At 38.1% G+C, this 21771-nt stretch overlaps 2 protein-coding genes across 2 annotated transcripts in view; both read right to left on the minus strand.

The window, feature by feature from the left end:
- Positions 1-1141, minus strand: part of LOC134812254 (muscle-specific protein 20-like) — a 70873-nt gene extending 69732 nt beyond the window's left edge. Inside the window, exon 1 of the mRNA XM_063819529.1 lies at positions 1138-1141. The gene's annotated coding sequence lies outside the window, so the exon portion shown is untranslated. The remainder of the gene's footprint in view (positions 1-1137) is intronic.
- Positions 1142-2639: 1498 nt separating this feature from the next.
- LOC134813144 (uncharacterized) lies at positions 2640-17653 on the minus strand. Its single transcript, XM_063820830.1, has 10 exons — positions 17526-17653; positions 16157-16284; positions 15195-15883; positions 14626-14967; positions 13825-14342; positions 11945-13243; positions 11554-11741; positions 7685-7831; positions 4210-4329; positions 2640-2927 (listed from the first exon to the last, which is right to left on the minus strand). The coding sequence occupies exons 1-10, from the start codon at positions 17651-17653 to the stop codon at positions 2737-2739; spliced, it is 3750 nt and encodes a 1249-aa protein (XP_063676900.1). The 3' UTR covers positions 2640-2736.
- Between the last annotated feature and the right edge of the window lie 4118 nt (positions 17654-21771).

Genomic DNA, 21771 nt, shown 5'->3' on the forward strand with positions numbered 1-21771 from the left:
CTTAATTTCTAGCGCCTTATATTCTTGCCGCCTATATTTCTTGCACTAAGGAGGCCTACACGGACCGCCTCTAACTAGTCAATCCCTGTTTACATGCCGTGTAGCAGGGGACTAGAAAGAGCTAAACTAGTAAGCGGGGCATAGCCAATACACTAAACTTCCATCATTGAGTATATTACCAACCAGAAGGAAAATTTCCTTGTGTTTGGAATCTACCAAGACGAAAGTTGTACAATCCAGCGAAATTCCGAAGAATCATTCCAGTAGACTAGGCGCATTGCAACCACAGCCACGAAAATACTTATGAGTATTGCTGAAAGCACAGTGTAAGGCCTACACGGACCGCCTCTAACTAGTCAATCCCTGTTTACATGCCGTGTAGCAGGGGACTAGAAAGAGCTAAACTAGTAATTTCTTTGTTTCTAATAGAGACACTAGTTGTAGTATAGACAGGTGTAGATCTATAGAGATAAGATGGACGCGGTCTGTGAGAATTATTAACCGGTCAAGCTTTAATATCAGCTACAATAATGGTGATATTATGTTCTATAACTGGAGGGGGTTCTTGAAACATTTATTATGTTCTATAGAAACATATAATTATATGTTCTGAGGAATATTTTACCAGCGTTAAACGCATTATATAATGACTGCTCAATGTCAAAGGAAGTTGCAGGGCATGCACTATCCCCAATGAAAATTCCTGTAGCTCTAGCTTTCTACAGAATTTTCAACAGTATAATTTGCATAAAATGTGAACGTAATGAGAGCTGCCATCTGTCCGATCCGAAGGGTGTCTCCAGGAGTGTCTCCAGAAGGGTGTCTTCAGGAGGGTCTCCAGGAGGGTCTCCAGGAGGGTCTCCAGAGGGGTGTCTCCAGGAACTGTCACAACACTAGTTATCTAGTTAGTAGATACTTAGTATTAGTAAGTACTTTGTATTTCTCTAAGTTATTATATCAGCCTGGAATAACACAGGTAGTTTGGGCCGTCAGTTTGGGAATTCAGTCATTTGAAACTATTTGTTGGATAGGAGCGTTGAAAGTAGTAATAGTTGACAGTTCTAATACTTTCAACACTACTATTTGCCTAATAATACACCCGGTGAAATGCCTTTGCAGGCCTAGCATTAACAGTGACAAATTATTTTCTTCGGCAAAAGCCGACATAGTCACGAAAGCCCACCAAGCCTTGAGAAACATTTAGAGAAAAATAGGATCCATATCAGTTTGTTTACTGTAAATGTGGATGTGCAGCTATAATTACTCTAGTACAGGCAACAAGGTTACTATAATTATATACCAATCTATATATCCCTATATATATAATAATATTATATAATATACCAGATTTTCTCTACACATGAAGCCCACAGAGAACTATAAGAGGAGAGAGAACCTTAACCTGCTTAAGTTTAAAGTTCACCTGGTATGTATTACGAAACTGTCCGTACCACTCCAGCTCTCTCCCTGTTAACAACATTAACACGGCTCACTAAGATACTAGCCCGTGTTTTACCCGTATAGAATCTAGTGATGAAACATCTCTCATATCACTACCACTCTCCATCCAATTTCATTAAAATAACCGACGCTGCTTTTTCTGGCACTTTTCCAACAAGGCCAGGGATCGCACGTCACGTGACACAAACTGACTAATCACAGAGCTGTATTCTGGTCACGTGACTTCGAGATAAAACGTGTAGCTTGTTACTGGTCCCAGGTTCACTTGTTCAGACGCACATTTCTTATCTTTCATGATCCGTTTAATGCTATTTATGCGCATGTCGTGAAAATGTTTGGATATTACATTCATTACATACCACGTGGTACACGGTATGTCAAGTATAGCACGTGTCACGTGATCAAGTATAATATGTGTGATGTGTCACGTGATGTGTGACTTATGAAAGTGGCAGGGGGTTTGATTAGATTTACAGGGGCACATGGTTGCGAGGGGCGGATCCCATTTTAGTAACTATTTCGGGAGAGCCCAGGGGACTGCACTGAAAAAGTACTAGATTAGATTGAAAATTGTAATATTATCACGTGACAATGCTACTCGTCACGTGATGCTTATCTTGATCTGTCCTGGTTTGATTTAGTGTCAGGACAGTAGACCTTGACGTAAAATAAACTGCTGGACTGCTCAGATTTAACAGGACATTATGAAAGTTGAGTCAAGAAGCGTCGCGAAAGGTGGCTTCTACGGTTAAATTTTGTTTTATTTTGTTATATTTTGTTATATTTTGTTAACTAATGGACCATTTAGCCTGTTCATCAGTTTATATCTAGACGTACTAAACAATTTAGTACCCAAGAATTTTACAAACTGACTGCAAGTAAACAAAATGAGACAATTTGTTCACAGAATTGGAATAAATTCATTGAAATAATTACATTGAAAAACTGTAAAAACTGTATAAAGATCAAACATCCTTTTAACCGTTAAGGATCTATCTGTTTGAAAGATATTGAACAAAAATTGCCTTGCTTCCACCAACAAAAACGTTGATACCAAATTTAAAAACAGAATCGTAATATAACATAAAACAACTACTTGCAATAACATAAGAATAAAATCCCCCATTTTAAACTTCCCTTTCAATTATCTTGTACACTTAAGAACAGACACCAAAAACAAACTCAGATTCAAAACTCAACACTTTCCTCCAAAATACCAACACCTAGTGTAAAGTCCTAGTGTAAAGTCCTAGTGTAAAGTCCTAGTGTAAAGTCCTAGTGTAAAGTCCACAGTTTTAGTTTCTCAAACATGAAGGTCCTCTTAGCGTCCTCCCGGGGAAACACAGTAGCAATTACCTTGGTAACAGAGAGTGAGGTTACAAACTCTTCCAGCTCTGAGAAGCTGCTGTGTTCACTGTACGGTACTGGGTAGATTCGTACTTTACCACTCCCACTAGGCCGGATATCTGAGGGAATAGGCACGTGTTAGCACGTGTTAGCACGTGTTTAAGCATATATATATAGATTATAGTGCTGTATAAAATGTAATATATCTAAAATATCTGGAGGGGGATTTGTTTAAAACATATTATATAAGTGATACGAAAAGTTTGTTTTAGCAAAATATGGTAATATATTTAAAATGTAATAAAATATAATAAAGTATTTAATATTATTATATAACTTTATTCAAATCAAAAATAGAACATAAATGAACATCTTAAAGATCTGATAAGTAGCCAGAAAAAAAAGAAAAACTGATACACAAGCTATAACAACTTCTTCCATCCCGCTCTATCAGAGGCTAAAAGTCTTAAATTGTACAAATCGTCTGTATTTACAAATGGAATGTTCCTGCTACCTAAATCAAATTTAATAGTCTTAAGCATATATTTACGAAGTCTGTCCCTCCTCCAGCTCCCGTCCCTCACGCAAAATTACTGACGAGACTAATAACATGCTACTTTCAATTTCACAAATATTTTATTTTTTCATATTTTGTAGTTTAAGGTTGCCTTTTAAGTGTGGAATAACGCGCATGATTCGTTGAATCAAAAGTTCAGTTTCAGTTTCGGTATAAAAATATACAGTTGTTAGTTAATCCACAATTATTTCTCAATCTCAGTTCAACTGTGGGCCTAAATTAATAATATTATAGCACATAATCACTATTATATAGTTAAAAACTTGGATCACACACACGCTATGATGATCACATCCAGTTCATATTTCCAAATTGTTTGTTTTGTTTTGAAACCCCACGGTGGAGGCTGGCGTGTGCCGCAATTTATTAATCAATGGTAATTACATGATAAATGAAATTATAGAAGTCACACTAAAATATAATAATGTAAAATAATATATATTAAAATAAATGCCCTAAATATTCATACAAAGTACACTTTTGCAAACAGGCGTGGTTTTAACGCCCATGATAACTGTGTGAACATTGTACCTGACCTACATTGAGCAGACAAACTCTGTTGATAATAGAGTGCAGGTGTACTCAATAGTCGTTTTCCGAGAAATATTCATGGGCCATGAATATTTCTCGGAAAACGACTATTGAGTACACCTGCACTCTATTATCAACAGAGTTTGTCTGCTCAATGTAGGTCAGGTACAATGTTCACACAATTATAATTGTTATTAACAATTACTGTTATAATGGACTCTCTGGCATTTCATGGATAGATAGGATAAATGTGGCGAAAAAAAATTGAGAAATAAGTTTTTGACCCTGCTAACCTGCTAAATCAGTGTTCTGATTGTGAGTCCACCCGGTTGGTTTGACGCCCACTACTGAGGAAAAGGTTGTTCTTGCCAGTAGCTTTGAGAGGCTTCCAGGGTTTATTTCCTTCATAGGCACTGAGAAATTAACAGTAAAAATAATGGTGGTAGTACAGAATTATTAACATAAGCAAATCCAAACATGCAAATTCATAAACAAGGTACCAGTAATGTTATTGTACAGTGCGGTAACTGAGTATCAATAATGATTAATGAAGCGTATTATCTGAGTAGTGTAATCCTCGTGTAAAATCTGGTCAAGTTTTGTAGTAACTGTTATTTTATATCCTTCTTTCAGTTACGTCAGAAGGACTGCTCCTTATTCCTGAGAAGCTCAATTCATGATAACGTGAGAGAAATATTGCTTTTGGTAGCTAAAGAGCCATTCAAATGTTGCTTGGTGTGACCAGGGGATCATTCTCAGGAGCTGAGAATTGGGAAATTTAATTAATTCTCATGAGGTGGAGCTACTCAGCAAAAAAGTTAGAATATTTTTGAAGATTTTCTGATCAAAAATTTAGGAAACCTATATCAAATATCCATGAAATTGCATTATATATATATACTAGTGTAACCCGGCCTACGGCCGGGATTTCACTGCCGCAGTTAAAAAGGGTAGGAGTAATTACCCGCAGAGTCAAAACCCGCATTAGGTGACCCAATAGTTTCTTAAACAATAATCTCATAATCAGTTATTTCTTGTGGATAATTAAGTCATTATTAGCCATGAGGCACCACACTCCATGATCATAAGGTCTGAACACCGATTATTACACCTCATCACTCCCGTCTTGAACCGCTTTCTATTTTTATTTAAATCGTTATAGAAATTAACCCTTGTTAACTCCGCACCACACCCGCATATTATATTTGAAAACACGCATAACATTGTCGTATGAACTCTCTCTCTCTCTCTCTCTCTCTGCAGTCCAAACAGACCCCAAACACTAACAGTCCCCCCTCCCCTAATAAGCTTAAGGTATAACATTACAGCAAATCTTCCAGGCTAATCCAATTATGACGCTACTTAAATGCAGCTATAACATATTACACAGTAATGAGAGAGAGAGAGCAAGTCCCGTAACTCTTGCCGTTCTGCTCACGCAATTTTATGTAACATTTGTGGTACAAAACCATCAATTAAACCACTTACCATCGGCCGATTTTAAAAAAAATTTCCTATGGGCTTCATCAGAGTTTTGTCGACACTATACCGAAAAAATCAGTCCCGTAACTCTTACCGTTTTTTTTGTATAACCGACCGGAAATTACACACGGACAGACAGACAGACAGACACACACACACACACACACACATTCTGGTGTTATTATATATATATCTATTTTTTTAATAGAGTGAATAGCCTATAATTATTATGAGCCACCTAGTCGACCCATAATTCAGCACATTTCCGGCCACCCGTTCGATTTGGCACAATATAAAATTATATGTTCCTTACCGATATAATATCACGTACCACTCCTCTACAAACATGATAATATAGTCAGTTACAAATGGAAAGATCGAACTTGAAGTATTTTTGCACAGTTCTGAGATAATCGAATGGAATACAACTTTCTAGTTCTTCTTCTGTCTAGTGTCTGTCTCTTTTCGACTTATATCATATAATAGGAGTTCGAGCAGTTTAAAATCACAAAATTGTTAGTTATAACCTTTTCAATAAGCACGATCATTCTGAGCCATGTGTCCACCGATACTTAGCCGATCTTAATGTTTCAATGATCATTTTAAGTACAGTTTTAAGTCGTATGTCAAAAATAGATTTAAGTGACTTTAAGATCATCCGTACTTAGTTTTCTGAGCACGGAACTTTATTTGGTCGAAAAGATATAATACGACTTTTTGATTGAGAAAAAATTGACCCCAAATTTTGTACCCTGAATGATCATCATGAAAAGGTCATGCGTACACTTACGACGTTTCTAGCGGAAACTGACGATATATTAAAATATTGATAAAGGAGCTATATTATTATAACGCACATTGTTATTTCCCTTACTTATACTTCATTACTGACGTGCAGCGTTTATGCCATGTAAGGCTCATAGTTATAATAAAGCAGAGGATGAGGAGGAGGAGGAGGAGGCAATTACTACACAATATACCTCACAATCGGCACTGTCTTGTCTTCACTTCATGAAATAAGCTCATGTTACACCAAATAATAGAGGTTTTTGTATCTATGGAGACGGACTCACTCTGAGGTTTTCAAGGTAATGTTCATAAGGGCAGAATGCGGGTAGTATGCGGAAATAAGTAGATTTATATTTCTGTTTTCTATAGGCGGTTCTTAACCGGTTCTTAACCGGTTCTTAACCGGTTAAGAGCCGGTTCTTATCCGGATCTAAATTTATTAGTAGATTTATAAATCTGTTTTCTATAGGCGGTTCTTAACCGGCTCTTAACCGGTTCTTAGCCGGTTCTTAACCGGCTCTAAGTTGGTTCTTAGGTTGTTTAAATGCAGTTTTAGAGGCGGTTCTTCAACGGTTCTTAAGCGGTTCTTAAGCGGTCCTTAGACGGTTCTTAAGCGGCCGCTCACCGGCTCTTGACTGGCTCTAAACCGGCTCTTAACCGGTTCTTAACCGGTTCTTAAGCGGTTCTTAGCCGGTTCTTAAACGGTTCTTAAGCGGCTCTTAAGCGGTTCTTAAAAGGCTCTTAAACGGCTCTTAACCGGCTCTTAAGCGGTGGTCGGTCTTTGACCTAATTCCCAAATATAGTTCAAGTTCTGATATGGGCGGGATTTGGTCTGTGGATATCCACTTTGTGGTGCAATCTGTAGAGTTAAATAAATGGAAGGGAGGTAACCTATGTCTATAATTTAACAAGCTATTTAAGTCTGAGTAAATCTGGCAGTCTTCACCGCATTGTTTATTTATTATAGGGCTGTAATTGTAGAGAGAGAGGGTGGAGTTTAATAACCGTGCCTCTCTGTACCATGTTTAATATCTGGAAATAATCCTCCAGAACCGCTGTTAGCGAAGACCAGACGCAGCAACAACCCCTGGTGACCAAGCAACTGCGTAGTCAATGTGACATAGCACGCAGTAGAGGGGTTGTTCAGGGTGGGGGAGGATCTTGGTTAATAGGCTCTTCTGAGGCTCTTACAGTTTACGGAGCCTAAATAACCTAGGACAATCTGCGTGTGACGACGGCAAGATATTAGGGTATTACAGGGTTGGGTTATAACTTATAATATTTGGGGATTATCTAAAAAGAATATTAGGCCGGAATTAGAGTCTCCAGGACCGGGTTATATGCCCCCCCCCCCCCCCCCCCCCCGTTATATTGAGAAAGATGATATTATCCACTTGATATATTATGTGGAGATAAATTGTTACATTGGGAGGTTGACACGATGTCAACATTGGGTTATTTATTGGCGTCAAGATGTGTGGTGGTTGAGTTTCTTACCTATGTGGAGTCTGGAGTTTATGTTTTTGGAGAGTCTGGAGGTGAGTTCCTTGTTTTCCTGCATCTTAATCAGGTTCATCTTAGTCTGGTTAACACATATCTTACAGTCCAGAACTTTAGCAATACCTTCAACTATTCTCTCTTTGCCTGGAGGAAACTGTGGTTATAAGCTATGAAATAGAATTCCGTTATCTATTAAGCGAACAATTTATTAATCAAGTATTAAAATCTCACTTAGGAGAAGGTGATGTCTATTTATAGATATTGATTGAAATGTTCAATAGTCAATAAAGTCCATCTCCCCACAAATATCTATTTTACGTGTGAAATTCTCTCCTTAATGACCCCCCTCTTACTTAAATTACATTGATTGGGTGCTCAGTCACGTTCCTTAATTCTTAAATTTACCCAAAATAGTGCGTCTGGATTTCTGCCAAGATCTCAACCGTTGCTCCTGATCGAGAGATTCAATGAAAGGTTTGCGGAGATTCTGAGAATATTGAGATTTCGTACGTGCCAAGGGCGGTCACCAGGATAAGCTGTTATCTAGTTTAATTTAATTTTCCGCTCTACTGGCTACTGCATTTAGGGGAAAAAAATCATGCGGAAACTGAAATATCAAAAGATGGGATCATATTCTTTGACTTATAAGTTTGAGGTTAAATTACTAATTATCACAAATTATTAGGATACAGGCCTGCAAGGAAGGGGTTACTGAGGGTTTCATTTACCATACGACCAAAATGTTGGTTCTCTCGAGTTCCAGACTTTCAGCTGTATTCGTTCTGTAACAATTCTGCAAACACCGCCAAACATTTCGTGGGAGAAAACGTCACATTCCCTTCAAGTCCAGAATTCACTATGAATTATGATCTAAAATACCACGATTCTCACTCAAACCCCACCTCCAAATAGCAGTTGACTAACGAAAGCCGTAACCAAACTGAATTCAGTACCTACAGATATCTTGTTCGAGAGATGTGTGCTTGACCCAAAATTATTTTACAGACTTCAGTTTGATTTAATATTATTAGTATTATCTAATTCCTCCATTCACCCCAGAATTTATCACTCTATTGCATTTAAAGTGAAAGTTCAAAACCCAAAATAGCACAAGATGGGTCGGTATTCTCAGAGTATTGTTATAATCTAATTCCTTAGCTACTCCAGCAAATTCCAAGGATGAATAGTATTTCACTTTTGTTAAGAAGTAAGAACAGACAGGATGCCCTCCGAACACGAAAACCTCAAAAGGCGAAGACATTCTTAGACTCTATAATTTGATTTGTAAGACTTTATAATTTGATTTGTTAATGCTTTATATTGGAAATATTTCCAAGCTTCAATCACTACTCCTTAGTTATATCAAATTACAAGGCTTTTTGTCTGGTGATAAAGTCATTTATCATCTAGTTTTAAAGACTTCATTGCTTTTTAATTAAATTTGTAACGAAAACTGTATAGTAACCGAACTTTTGAAGGGAAACACTAATCTCGAGCTATTTTGAATATTATTGGGATTATTATGAGAATATCCAAGAATAATATGTTGGAACAGCATTGCACTTTTGTGAAGAAAACTCCGATTGGATTTAAGGGCGGGCGTTTTATAGCCTATACGAGATGAGGCCGATCACAACTTTATTCCTGCTCATAACTCTTTAATTTCAGCATAAAATGATGACTTGGGTTTCGCTAAGAAGCTGCTTCTCTCTGGTTCGGAGTTTAACGGAAGTTTTGTTCTGATCCCCGAGGAAAATTCACAAATTTTGAGAGCACTGGGTCCCGTTCAATTCTATCTAAATATAATATTATATCCTGTTCGAGAATTGCGTGACTCGAAATGTTATCAAATTAGTCTCTTATTCTACAGACTTCATTATCTTATCAAATTAATAAATTAGTCGTACAAACTTCAGAGCACTTTCTGATTAAATAACCTCCAGCCCCTTCCCAGTACGAATAAATCCTTAGATTCAGGAATAAGGGAGAAGTAGTGCAGTGCAAGTGGTTCCCAAAAATAACCTGGGAGAAGTAGTGGTTCCCAAAATAAGGGAGAAGTAGTGGTTCCCAGAAATAAGGGAGAAGTAGTGGTTCCCAAAAATAAGGGAGAAGTAGTGGTTCCCAAAATAATGGAGAAGTAGTGGTTCCCAAAAATAAGGGGGAAGTAGTGGTTCCCAAAAATAAGGGATAAGCAGTGGTTCCCAAAATAATGGAGAAGTAGTGGTTCCCAAAAATAAGGGAGAAGTAGTGGTTCCCAAAAATAAGGGATAAGTAGTGGTTCCCCAAAATAAGGGAGAAGTAGTGGTTCCCAAAAATAAGGGATAAGTGGTGGTTCCCCAAAATAAGGGAGAAGTAGTGGTTCCCAAAAATAAGGGAGAAGTAGTGGTTCCCAAAAATAGCGTTCAAGTCCAGTTTCCAGACAGTGTGGGACAAAAAGCGGTAAGTTTAATATTTAGAGATGGTTAATTACTTTCTAGTTTAACTTTAAAGTCCACTTTAATGTTTTGTAAAATAATATATTAGTTAGTTAGTTGGCAAGCTTTCCTGGTGAAACGTTTGATTCAATAATATTATTATCTATTCCTTCAGTGAGTAGAGCAGACAGGTACGGCGAGAGAGGTGCCTGTAATTTTACGTATCTCCGAATATTGTAATATTAAATGCCACATAGCCACGCATTGATCGTGAATTGTTTGATATTTAGACTTTATAATTTAGTTAGTTAATGAAAATAATATGTAAGAACAAGTATGTATGATAAGTTGGAACAACAAAATTGCAGTTTTGCAAAGCGTTAAGCGTACTGATAAGATGTTAAAAGCACGCGCCTCTGAATATAATAAATTCGGAGAAATATTCGGAGTAAATTTGCACCCTGCAAATCCCTGCAAATTCACGATATAGTGTCTACCCTACAGAGTACAGACTATAGCCTGGTTTATGTAATACTGTATGTCTAATATTTGTGCAGTGGGCTGATATCGAAAAAAACAATAATTTAGAATTTTGGAAGTTTATACTTCAATTTTATTTTCCACAAAAAAAGGCCAATAGGCAATAGTTATAAGTTATCAATGGAATTTTGCTAGCTTTCAGAAGAATAACCAATGGTATTATTCGTTGGAAAAGTCACCTTTCTAAAGAATAATATCATTGCTTATTTTAGTGTTATGAACGTGTTATAATCACGTTATTAGTAGTTTTGGCCTCTGAGGAATGATACGCTGTCACTGTAAGTGTTTCGTGCCAAGACCGAATCTTACTCACAACTATTTCTTTAGACTCTGATAATTGGTAATACAACCATTGCGTTTTTGAACTTTCCTCTCAGCAGTGTCACTCTCCTACCTGGCCGCACAAAAGCAACAGGTTTAATCTTGTGTTTAGAGACAGTAAACGGGTAAATACCCTGGCACGGAAAAGTGGGCAAATAAGTCAACAATCCTGGCAGTTAGACAACATAATACTGGGACATTTACAATTTACACCTGCCATACCAAACTATTACCTTATATGGACATCACGTGTTACCAGGAATCAAAACTCTTTTTATATTATGCATCGATTATCCTCGGCTCGCAACACGTTCTACAAGAATAGACAAATCGGTAGACAATGCTAACTTACCCGGGCCTATTGTGTAGGGTATACACGCTCGTGAACTGTATAGTATTGGGAAATTTGAACAAAAACGAGACATGAGGACATGTTCATGAGCATACCCCTACACATATGGAATGAAATGAGGTAATGTGCTTGTATATTATATATATGCTATAATTAGACATTTTAGCTTATTCCTCCCCCTCAAACGAATATTTTCATTCGAATATCTCCCCTTATTTACTATCTGATCGTATTCTAACCTATAGTGTAAGATCCGCACACTATCAGAGTATCCCTGGTGAACTGTAGAACCTCCCCCGCCATGTACTGAATAACGTCCTCTTGAGGCGGGAACTTGTAGAGTGGGTCGCAGTAGGTGGTGTCCAGGTAGAGTACTGAGAGGGACTTGTTGAGGAGCAGGGGGTGGGACAACATTGTAGCGTTATACCTGGCGGTTATTATAGTCAGGTGTATAGTTAACGTGTAATTCATTTTTATTCCAAACCAAAATCTTCAACGTTGTATTACGTTATGTTGTATTTTAAGTTCAGCCAATGAGTTAATCAGAGAGTAGAATTATTATAATATAACCACATTGGCACGTTATCACATTTGCACGTGATCACATCACATTTGCACGTGACCACATACCTGAAGTCCCCAGTGTGTAGAATAGACCCAATACTGGGAGACTCGAACAGGAACATAGCAGAGCCCGGACAGTGGTTAGCTGTTATGAGACTCACTTCCACCCCCTCTACCACTTCTATCTGATCAAACTCCAGGCTCCTCACTCTGTCAGGACTGACTTTAAGGTTGTTGATAACGTAGTTGGAGGTGACTTTACTGCAGTAGACTATACCAGTGAAGTGCTTGTTGAGACCCATATAGTGGTCTGAGTGGAAGTGGGACAGGAAGTAGGCGGTGCATTTGGGGATCTCCCCGAAGTTGAAGGCGTCCACAGTAAAGGTCGTCCCTCTGACCCACTTGTAGAAGGGCACTACACGTTTTGTAGGTTTCTCTGGTTTAGGTTCAACCTTAGGGTGCTTGGCTTTGAGGCCAAACATTGCACCTAGATCTAGTTGGGATGTACCCTCCTGTTTTACTAATTTCTTGTCGTGATGCTTTGGTGCTAGGCCGAACATTGAGCCCAAGTCTAGTTGAGAAGTACCCGCCTGCTTGATTAGTTTCTTTGGTTGAAGGGGTGTTTTTGGAACTGAAGAGGCTGGATGTGGTTCTTTGTCTGGACTCACGAATTCCTTTTTGCCCTGACCTGATATTACCTGAGATTTATTTTTCTCATTCTGATTCTTAGCTGACTGATTTTTAGTATTTTCTGAATCCTTCTTGCTGGGAGAAGTGGTATTATCCCCCAACTCACTAGACGTCCCTCCCCTGACCTTGCTAAACAAGGAGCTCTGTCTCAGTCTCCTCCCGTTAACCCTGCTACAGAGAGACTTGGTCGCTATCTTAATGTTCGCTATCTGCTCCTTCACAGCTACTTTCTCTTCACTCAGTCTCTGCTCCTTCACGGTAGGAGTGATAATGTTTCTCTCATTCTCGTTCTCATCGTTAGGAACAGTTTCTACCTCCAGGTCTCGTAAACAGGTGACCTCCAACACTGATCTACCTAACACACTGCTATTACTACTCAGAAACGCGTCCAACTCTGATACTTTACTGTCATGTTTTACAGCTTCATCTGCTGCATTTAACCGCTTATCACAAAGTACTGCAGAGACTTCACTTGCTGGCTTGCTGCAGTTGTTGTGTGAAACTGGAGGTATTTTTCCAGGGGACCACTCTTTGGAGCTCAGAAACTCATTTTCAACAAGTTTTTGAGGGGATACTGGAGGTTGGACCGGTGCCAGGGGCGCTGTGCGCCGTCTTCTTTTGTAGGTTCTGAGAGCCGGCTTTGTAACGAAATCATCATCATCGCTCATTTTACTTCTGTAATATGAGAGCAATTACAATCCTACAATTCCATAATTTGAGAGCAATTAAGTTTGAGCTGATCTTATTCTAGCTGAGTATTTGTTATGCTATCTGAGTCACAGTTAAATATGGAGGCAGGCATACTAATTTTAAGAGGTTTCATGCACATTGGACTGTATTAATAATCCCTGAACGGCATGGTTTAGTTGGGTAGTAATTGTTCATTTATGTTTATTGCATAATTAACTGGGAAGGATCTGAAGTAAACTCAAGCGAGCCAATAGAACAGTATAAGAAGGTAGTACGTGCCCGGAGTAAAATAAAATAAAAGATATATTCATACTTTGTTTATTGAGTTATAAGTTACAAAATAGACTATAAAGAATTTATGCAATAAAATAGCCTAAAATAAGACTCAAATGTTAAAAAAACCGGTCTGCTCTCAGAGTTAATAATTAAGTTCGATGTCGGGATAACCTTCTAAATGCCTTACAAAACAGTTAAATATTTGAGAGAAACCCTGTATGTAGTGAACGGTAGTGAAGCAGATAATCAACACAGATTCTCCGGCTCCACGTACTAACTGCTATCAAAGTGAAAACTTCACAGTTATAAGATGCTTTTCAGTCAATAAAACGATCGAATCTTCTCGAGGATAAACGCCCAAAACTTCCGAATCATCCGAATTGTCCAGTGTCATAACAAGAAGTTTACCATAGGAACTATCTCTAGTACAGTTGTAAATGTAAACATGTCTGGAGATGTCAACTATAGCTGCGTACTTCTTACTGTCCGTTACAATAAACTTCTTCTGAGTCTTGGTGGCCTGGACCATGTTGAAGGCGTGGAAAGTGTCCGTGTGGAGCCAGGGAGAGGTTACAGTGCCTTGGTGACCAGGAGTGTTCAGGTTGCTAGGGTTACCAGGGGTGTTCAGGTTGCCATGGTTACAGGCCGAGTTGTCAGGGTCGCCCGACTTGTAATAACAGGCATCAACACTGTGGCTCACAACGAATCCCCGGTCTGAATCAGAGAAGAGGAGGGTGCCTGGAGACAGCTCCACTAAGTACTCTTGTTGGAGCTCCTGAGGGCCAAGAGTGAAGCCGGACAGGAGGACCTGGAATAATTAATAAGTTTATAATTATTATAGTTATTACTAGTTTATAATTATTTAAGTAATAATCTTATAATTTGGAACGATATATAACGGGGTTTATGACAAATGAAATACAGGGAAAGTTAGAATTTGAAAACGGTTCAGCTGACCATCAGCACCAAGCTAAGTAATTTGTCAGATTGTCTCACTTCGCTCGCAGAAACAACGCGTTATGCAAACTGCATAATGAAGTTTTAATAATTCATAATATGCGCATAAAAATAAACCACGTTCTCTTCTATACCTGTTGTCCGTCCATCTCATCGCACTCCTCAAACTCCTTGTCAGGAGTGTAAAGAGGAGACTTATCTATCGTATCAGAGGTGTACTCGTTGAGTGACTCCATCCTCCGCATAACGTTCCTCAGCTCCTCCTCACTGAGGTCCGAGATCTGGGAGAGCAGGTTTCCTGAGGGGTCGTAGTGGGGCGTGTCCAGCAGATGCGCCCAGTTGTGGGCCTCTTGGTACTTTGTCAGCATCACTTCTACTTTCTTGTTATCTGAGGACATGTTCCAGGTTGACTCCTTCGGTTCTACTTTGCTGAATAGCTTGGATTTGAATAGCTCCTGACCGCCTTTGGTGCGGACCTGAGAGGTATAGAGTGTTACAGTTTGTTACAGTGTGTTACATTTCAGATGGAGCGTTATTATACTGTACATTTTCATGGTCTGACTAAGTGATGGTGCTAGATGATAAAGTGACTTCTTCGCGTGTGTTATGTGTATGTCACATTACGGTATGTGTTTAGTTTATCAGCAGAGTACACGATTACTACGTGTCAAGAAAGCTATGACATAACACACTCATAATGTACCTCGAGCGAGTCTAGTCCTATGTCCACCATCAAGTCCGTCTTCAATATCCCACTGGGCAGCTGTATACTGATCTCCACATCTTCGAGAGACTGGGTCCACGTGTAGTTCTTATCTTCCTCCTCCTTCTTCAGTACAGTCTCCTCCTCCGTGCTCTTAACAGACTCCTCTATTATTGTAGCACGTGGCTGTGGCTCTGGTACTATCAGTTTACCCTCACTCACTAAAGTTAACAGATCACCCTTCACTGCAGCGAATCTGGCAATACCCGACTGTTTAATCCTTGCTATCACTTCAAACACCCCCTCCTCCTCGTCATCCTGCCTCAGAATCTGATGTATAAACAGGTTATCTGACTTATAACACGTGACTAGGTGAACCGCTCCGACTCGCTGAAATGAACTGAGAAGAAGGCACTGATGAGGTAATGTTAGTGTAGTTCTCTGCTTAACAGAGATGCTTGCGGAGGAGATGCCTGCGGAGGTGGTGGGGGTAACCGGGGTAACAGTCATGACATAGAGATTAGATCCAATACAGATGATAAGAGTCTCACTGTCTCCCCACACTGCTGACACATTAAAGAGAAGAGTCTCGGTGTTAGTGAACTCTACCAGTTCAGTATCTGTTAGAGCGTCTATTAGTACGTATCTGTTTGCTGCTGGTTTGTGGTGGATAAAGTAGAACTCTTTACCTGGAGGGGGGTTGTTGTAATTAGTGTTGTTAGGGGGAGTAAGTGATGGGGGGGGGGGGGGGGGGGGGAGCTATTTTAATTTTAGATGACCTGAAATTATGCCAAATATTATTGAAACTTTTGAAAATATCTGGTATATTTGCCGAGTGCTGGTAAACCATCAGTGTTTTCTATAGAAAGTAATTGGTTCAGTCCATGAAGAGACGATATATCTACAACAGTGCGTTATCATCACAATACAGCACTATGATGACCTGCTATATTATTACTAACCTGTAGGACTGGCTATGAGATGGTTGAAGAGACAGGAGGCTCTAGTCATCTGGTAGGAGTAGTCAGAGTCGGGTAACCTGGTCCGGTGGGGCGGAGTCCGGAGGGATCTGTACGTTATCTCGTGCTCTCTACCTGGCAGTTAGAAATATATTGTCAATTCATTAAATTCCTGTCTGCCACCACTTTAAGCTACCTTCTATTCATTGTGAAAATATGTGTTACAGCGCTCCCGAGTTGGTGTACACAAACTTCTCAACTTCTGTCCAATTATAATTTATATTCGGAACTTATGTGTCCGTGGCCGTGATCTCTTCCTGAATCTTGGGGGGCAATTTATTGAATTACCGTCCGCCACCTAGCCTACGAAGAAATAATGCTGATGTCCCCTTTTTAGTTTGCTTCAGACAGAGATCACCAAATCACGTACTAATTAATGTTGCTGAAGAGTACCTGAACTAGTCTGTACTTTAGGCACCTAAAGAAGTCTGTACGGGGCCTGAACTAGTCTGTACGGGGCCTGAACTAGTCTGTACGGGGCCTGAACTAGTCTGTACGGGGCTTCTCGAAGTTTTTTTCTGCAGAACATACCCCCGTAATTTGCTGATTATTTGAGACTTTCTGCATAATTTGCAGATATAATTCAACTTACTTATCATTGGTAATTCGTAAAGTTGTTCGTCACGCTGGATTGATATGTTTGTGGTGATAAGGGGCTAGAGTATTTAAGCAGTGTATTTTATAGATTAAAAAGAATTCAGATAAGTAGAACGGTATGATAAGGATGTATAACTTCTTTTTGTAATTTGCAATTTGTTATTGTTATAATGACATTAATGCGTATTATGAAAAAGTTTATCCTTCTATTTTTTTAAATGATAGATAATTTTTTATATAAGATACATAATATCCTTACAATAAAATATAAAATATATAATATTAATAATAACGGAGACAATTTCAATTGTTTCAATTGTTATTACTTTATTAAAACGCACCTGCAAGTCAGGAAACTGAAACAACTCCTTAGTTATAATATCAAGATTATGTTACCAATTCCTATTATTATATTATGTTTTTACAATAAATTATTAAAAAATATGCTTAATTAAGTTAGTAGGCCTTAGATAAATCTAAAAATATATTCTAATAATATATTCTAATAATATACTTTTAACTAAGTTAATGTTTTATAATAAATCTAAAACTATGGTCTACTGCGACGCCTCTTTGACCTAATGTAAAAAGTCATATTAACACCTTACTTAAACATAAGATTTATTATACACTTAACTAACTTAATATAAAACACAATATATTTCCTTGTCAAAACATAATAATATATCCATAAAAAGCGCTCAGCCTGTCAAACCTACCTGAAGTGTATTTGTATTGCTCGAACTTGGAATTTAACAAGCTCTTATCAGGCTTCAGACTGGTGTTTGCTCTACCCAGCGCTCTCACGAACTCCTCCTCCTTCTCCTTCTCCACTGCTGACATGGTGCTAGAAGGGAGGGAGTGTGGTTAGTTGGGAGGTGTTAATAGTGTGTTTACTGGAACATAAAGGGTTTAGAATGTGGAGTGGGGGTGGGTTCTGGTTTTACAAACTCAGAGGGGGTGTCAGCTGGTATAAAGCTCAAAATAGCACAGAATACTGCTGTTACTACCCAGGTGATGCAACGACAGGGGTTCTCGCAGGTTCTACATGATATGTGATGATACTTATATATAAGTTATAATAATAACAAATAAACAACTTGCTGGTAACACATCGCATACCAGTAAGGAACGTGGAAACTTTTCATTCTGTAGAATAAATTTTTTTTTCGTTCTGAGGAAATTGTGTGCTGTGGAATGTTTGATTCTGGGCTGATGGAATAGGAGTCTCTGGCCTTATAAAGCCATAAAAAATGTTTATAGTTTATCAGGAAAGTCTATAAATTCTATCATAACCATAGGAACCACCAATGTAACCACCATAGGGACCACTTTGATATCATATTATTTATTCCAACTCATTCTGAGTGTGTTCAACTCCTATTTATTCTACTAATTCTACTATTGCTATTATAACACAGAGTGTAGAACATCAGGTGTACCTGGATGACACACTATTGCAGTATGATGATCGTACCACATAGGACTTAAAGGACGCTAATAATTATGTAGATTGTAGACACGCCCTCTGATGTACTCAGCAGAAGATTGAACACGTAATAGAAGCCAACACTTAGGATCCTATAACTTCCAGAGTAGGATGTACTCAGTGGGTATAGGTTCATGAGGGGCGTGTAAAGGTGATTGTTATTACTCATCACAGCGTTACAGACTGCAGTGAGCAAGTTAGCTAGGACTTAGGATCTAGCAGGAGGAGTGTAACAGAAAGTGAGGGCCATGTTACAAAGTGTATTTGTAAACCTCATGTGACACGGCGTGTGACACATAGTGTACAGTATTCATAGACTGTGAGTATAGAGCAGTACTTGACACGGAACAGATTACTTCTGATCTAGAGGGAGTAAAGAGAACCAGAGGTTAAAAACAAGAGGAATAACCTGCACCAAGCAACATTGTGCCCGAAGCACTGGGACAGACCGGAGTAGAGTGAACTAAAGTGTATTTCTTTCTGCGTTGGTTCTTTTACTATTGTGTGTGGACAATGGACTGTGAAGGAATCTTTAAAGAATATAATTAGTAGATAAGTTGTAGAGGGAATATAGCAGATCATATTTAGAGGATAATAATAATAATAGAGGGAAGTTGATGAGAGTTATAGGAACACACATCAGAGGAGGATGGTAATGTGAACGTTAGTGTGTGAGTTTTAGCACCTCAGTGCGATGTTGTAGAAATATAAGACACAGCAAATATAAGACACAGGTAGTGTAGACCGTAGGTTCTGGAGCGTGGGTTAAGAAGCGTCATTTCAACTTAAGGGGTTCACATATTACGTAATCAGCCGAGAGGAGGGGGGGGAGGTTTCTAAATGATAACGCTAGTGTAATTTTGTCACAATAGCTTAAAAATGGTCCAAAAAATGATTACGTAATATTATGTGAACGGTCCTTAATTAGAGTCATAAGACTCTGCATAAGACTCTGCAACTATAAGACTCTGTAATATTAACTAATAATGTAATTTCAGGACGGCTGTCAGCCAACTGGCACATGAACATGCTCATAATAAATTAGACTCATTAGTCAGAGGCAGAACTATATTATCATATTTTAGCACTGTATATAATGTGCTGTACGGGGCCCCTGTTGGCCATGAGGAGTTGTTCCACTAACAGAAGCAGAACTACAGCACTGTATATATATTGTGCTGTATATGGGGGCCCTACAGCTACTGTTATACTGACATTACATTCAGTGTGGCCAAGGACTGTTACTTAATTAGTACGTGTTTTTCCGTTAATCCCAGAAATTAGTCCTCAGATTCATTGCAAGTTGGTGGCTCATACAATTGAGCTGGACTTTCCGTTCAAATTATTCCGCGAAATGATATTTGAAGAAAGTCGATTATCTCAAGATAAAAACACACACGTACCAGTACCAGCTGTTATACCCGGTAGAATTTAATTAAATTAAATTTGTGTCCTGTGTTAGTGGTATAATTCACACTACTATGAAAGCCCAACAATTAGGTGGTTCACTGTTCACCACTTAAGTGGTTCTCTGTATGACCATGAAGAAGAGACTCAGAGATTGTCTCGCAATTTCCAGGGCAGTGCTATAGCATATTTTCTCCAGGCTTCTACGGACACACTTTTAAAAATAAGCATTTTAAGGTATATTATGATATATTATATATTTATATTGCTTCATATGTTGTTGTATCTAAATATGGTCATTACGAACATTTTGCACCTATTCGGAAGTCTCTGTGACTTTCCTAGGCCAATTTACAACTCACCTATCTCTAAATTTCGAGTTTTTTTTTTCGAGCGAAACCAAAAATGAGTTTTTCGCTAATAATTCGAAAAGTAAGGGTTTTAGGTCGTATTATGTTGTTTCATAAGTTGTCTATAAGGACACGTTCATTGAAGTTTGAGGATATTGGTAAATATTAGTGACCCTACTAAATGGCACGATGATGTAAAATGTGTCACACCATAAAACTATATAAACCCTGAATGGTTAGGATAATCGTTTCATCCTCTAGATAAACTTTGTCGCATAACGATATCTTTATCAGACGATAAGATATCGCTTAAATGCGGCCGGCAGTGAGTTGTAAACTTTGTCACACTATAAAAACGTGACAGAGTTTATATGGACCCCTTGTTGCCGTGTTTGACCAAATTTTCGAATTTAAAATTTATAGGATAGTTGCATATGACCATTATCTACATATTTAGCGACTTTTTTCGTTAAATGGTAGCACCATGTAAACTCCGTCACACATTTAAGTTTTTTATATGAGGGATGTTTATGACATCCTGACAAGAAATGCCGAATAGTCTACATTATTTTGTGAACTGAATGTGTTTGGAATTGTTCACATATTTCATTGTTATAGGCAAATACAAATACAGAAGGCAGAAATAGGTAAATTTAGTCACATAAATTTGTATGATATCTCAACATGTGTGAAATTGAGTAAATATTAGTATACCAACTTAAACACCCTATATTACGTACTATGGATCAATTAACAATATTTCAACCATACGCCGGTCATATAAATTATTATATGGCAGTGATATGTTAACATTGGCAAAATTCCAACACCTGAACAGGGTAAAAATTTGTAAATTTCGTCACAAAAAAAATATTATAACTTTATTTGCTCCGTGTTGGCAAAATAACTAATTTATCGACATAGTGATGGTGATAAAGTAACATTATATACTAATTGAGGTATGATTCTTCAAAATAGGGGCAAGAAATGTAAATTTCGTCACATCAGCCATAGCATTAGTTAGATAGATTTTCTTTCATATCAACTGCCCTTATTATAGCTAGAATGGATTTATACAGGAAATATAGAAACCCATGCCCATTTTTCATCACATTGAAATTATACTGTTGGGGCAGGAAAAGTAAATTTCGTCACATTTCGGTAAATTAGTGATATCAAACTCAGCATTGTTAAACTTGGGTTCTGATTTGCTGAAAAATAACCAACCAATAATTCCTGGAAGAAAATTGAATTTTAACGGAGGTATGGTTCTTTAAAATAGGGGCAAGAAATGTAAATTTCGTCACATACGTAATTTTAAAATTTAGATAGATTTTATTTCCTACCAATAGTCCTTATTATAGTCGGAATGGATTTATACAGGAAATATAGAAACCCATGCCAATTTTTCATCACATTGAAATTATACTGTTGGGGCAGGAAAAGTAAATTTCGTCACATTTCAGTAACTTAGTAAAATTAAACTCAGCATTGTTAAACTTGAGCTCTATTTTGCTAAACAATAACCAACCAATAATTCCTGGAAGAACATTGAATTCTAACCGAGGTATGGTTCTTCAAAATAGGGTCAAGAAATGTAAATTTCGTCACATACGAGTACGTCATTGTAAAATTTAGATACAATTTCTTTCACGTGAACAGTCCTAATTACAGTCCGAAACGATTAATACAGAGATACAGGAAATATAAAAACC

The sequence above is a fragment of the Bolinopsis microptera genome, chromosome 3 (assembly GCF_026151205.1).
Source record: "Bolinopsis microptera isolate Bmic1 chromosome 3, MBARI_Bmic_1.0, whole genome shotgun sequence".
Lineage (NCBI taxonomy): Eukaryota > Metazoa > Ctenophora > Tentaculata > Lobata > Bolinopsidae > Bolinopsis > Bolinopsis microptera.

Bases quoted from the DNA above. Each gene is read 5' to 3' on its own strand.
- LOC134813144 (XM_063820830.1), bottom strand. From the start codon at position 17,653: ATGTCAGCAGTGGAGAAGGAGAAGGAGGAGGAGTTCGTGAGAGCGCTG. The intron at 13,244-13,824 runs ACTTTGATAGCA...CTCATATTACAG, and splicing joins CTTATAACTGTGAAGTTTTC to AAGTAAAATGAGCGATGATG. The intron at 4,330-7,684 runs GTAAGAAACTCA...TTAATTTCTCAG, and splicing joins AAACTCCAGACTCCACATAG to TGCCTATGAAGGAAATAAAC.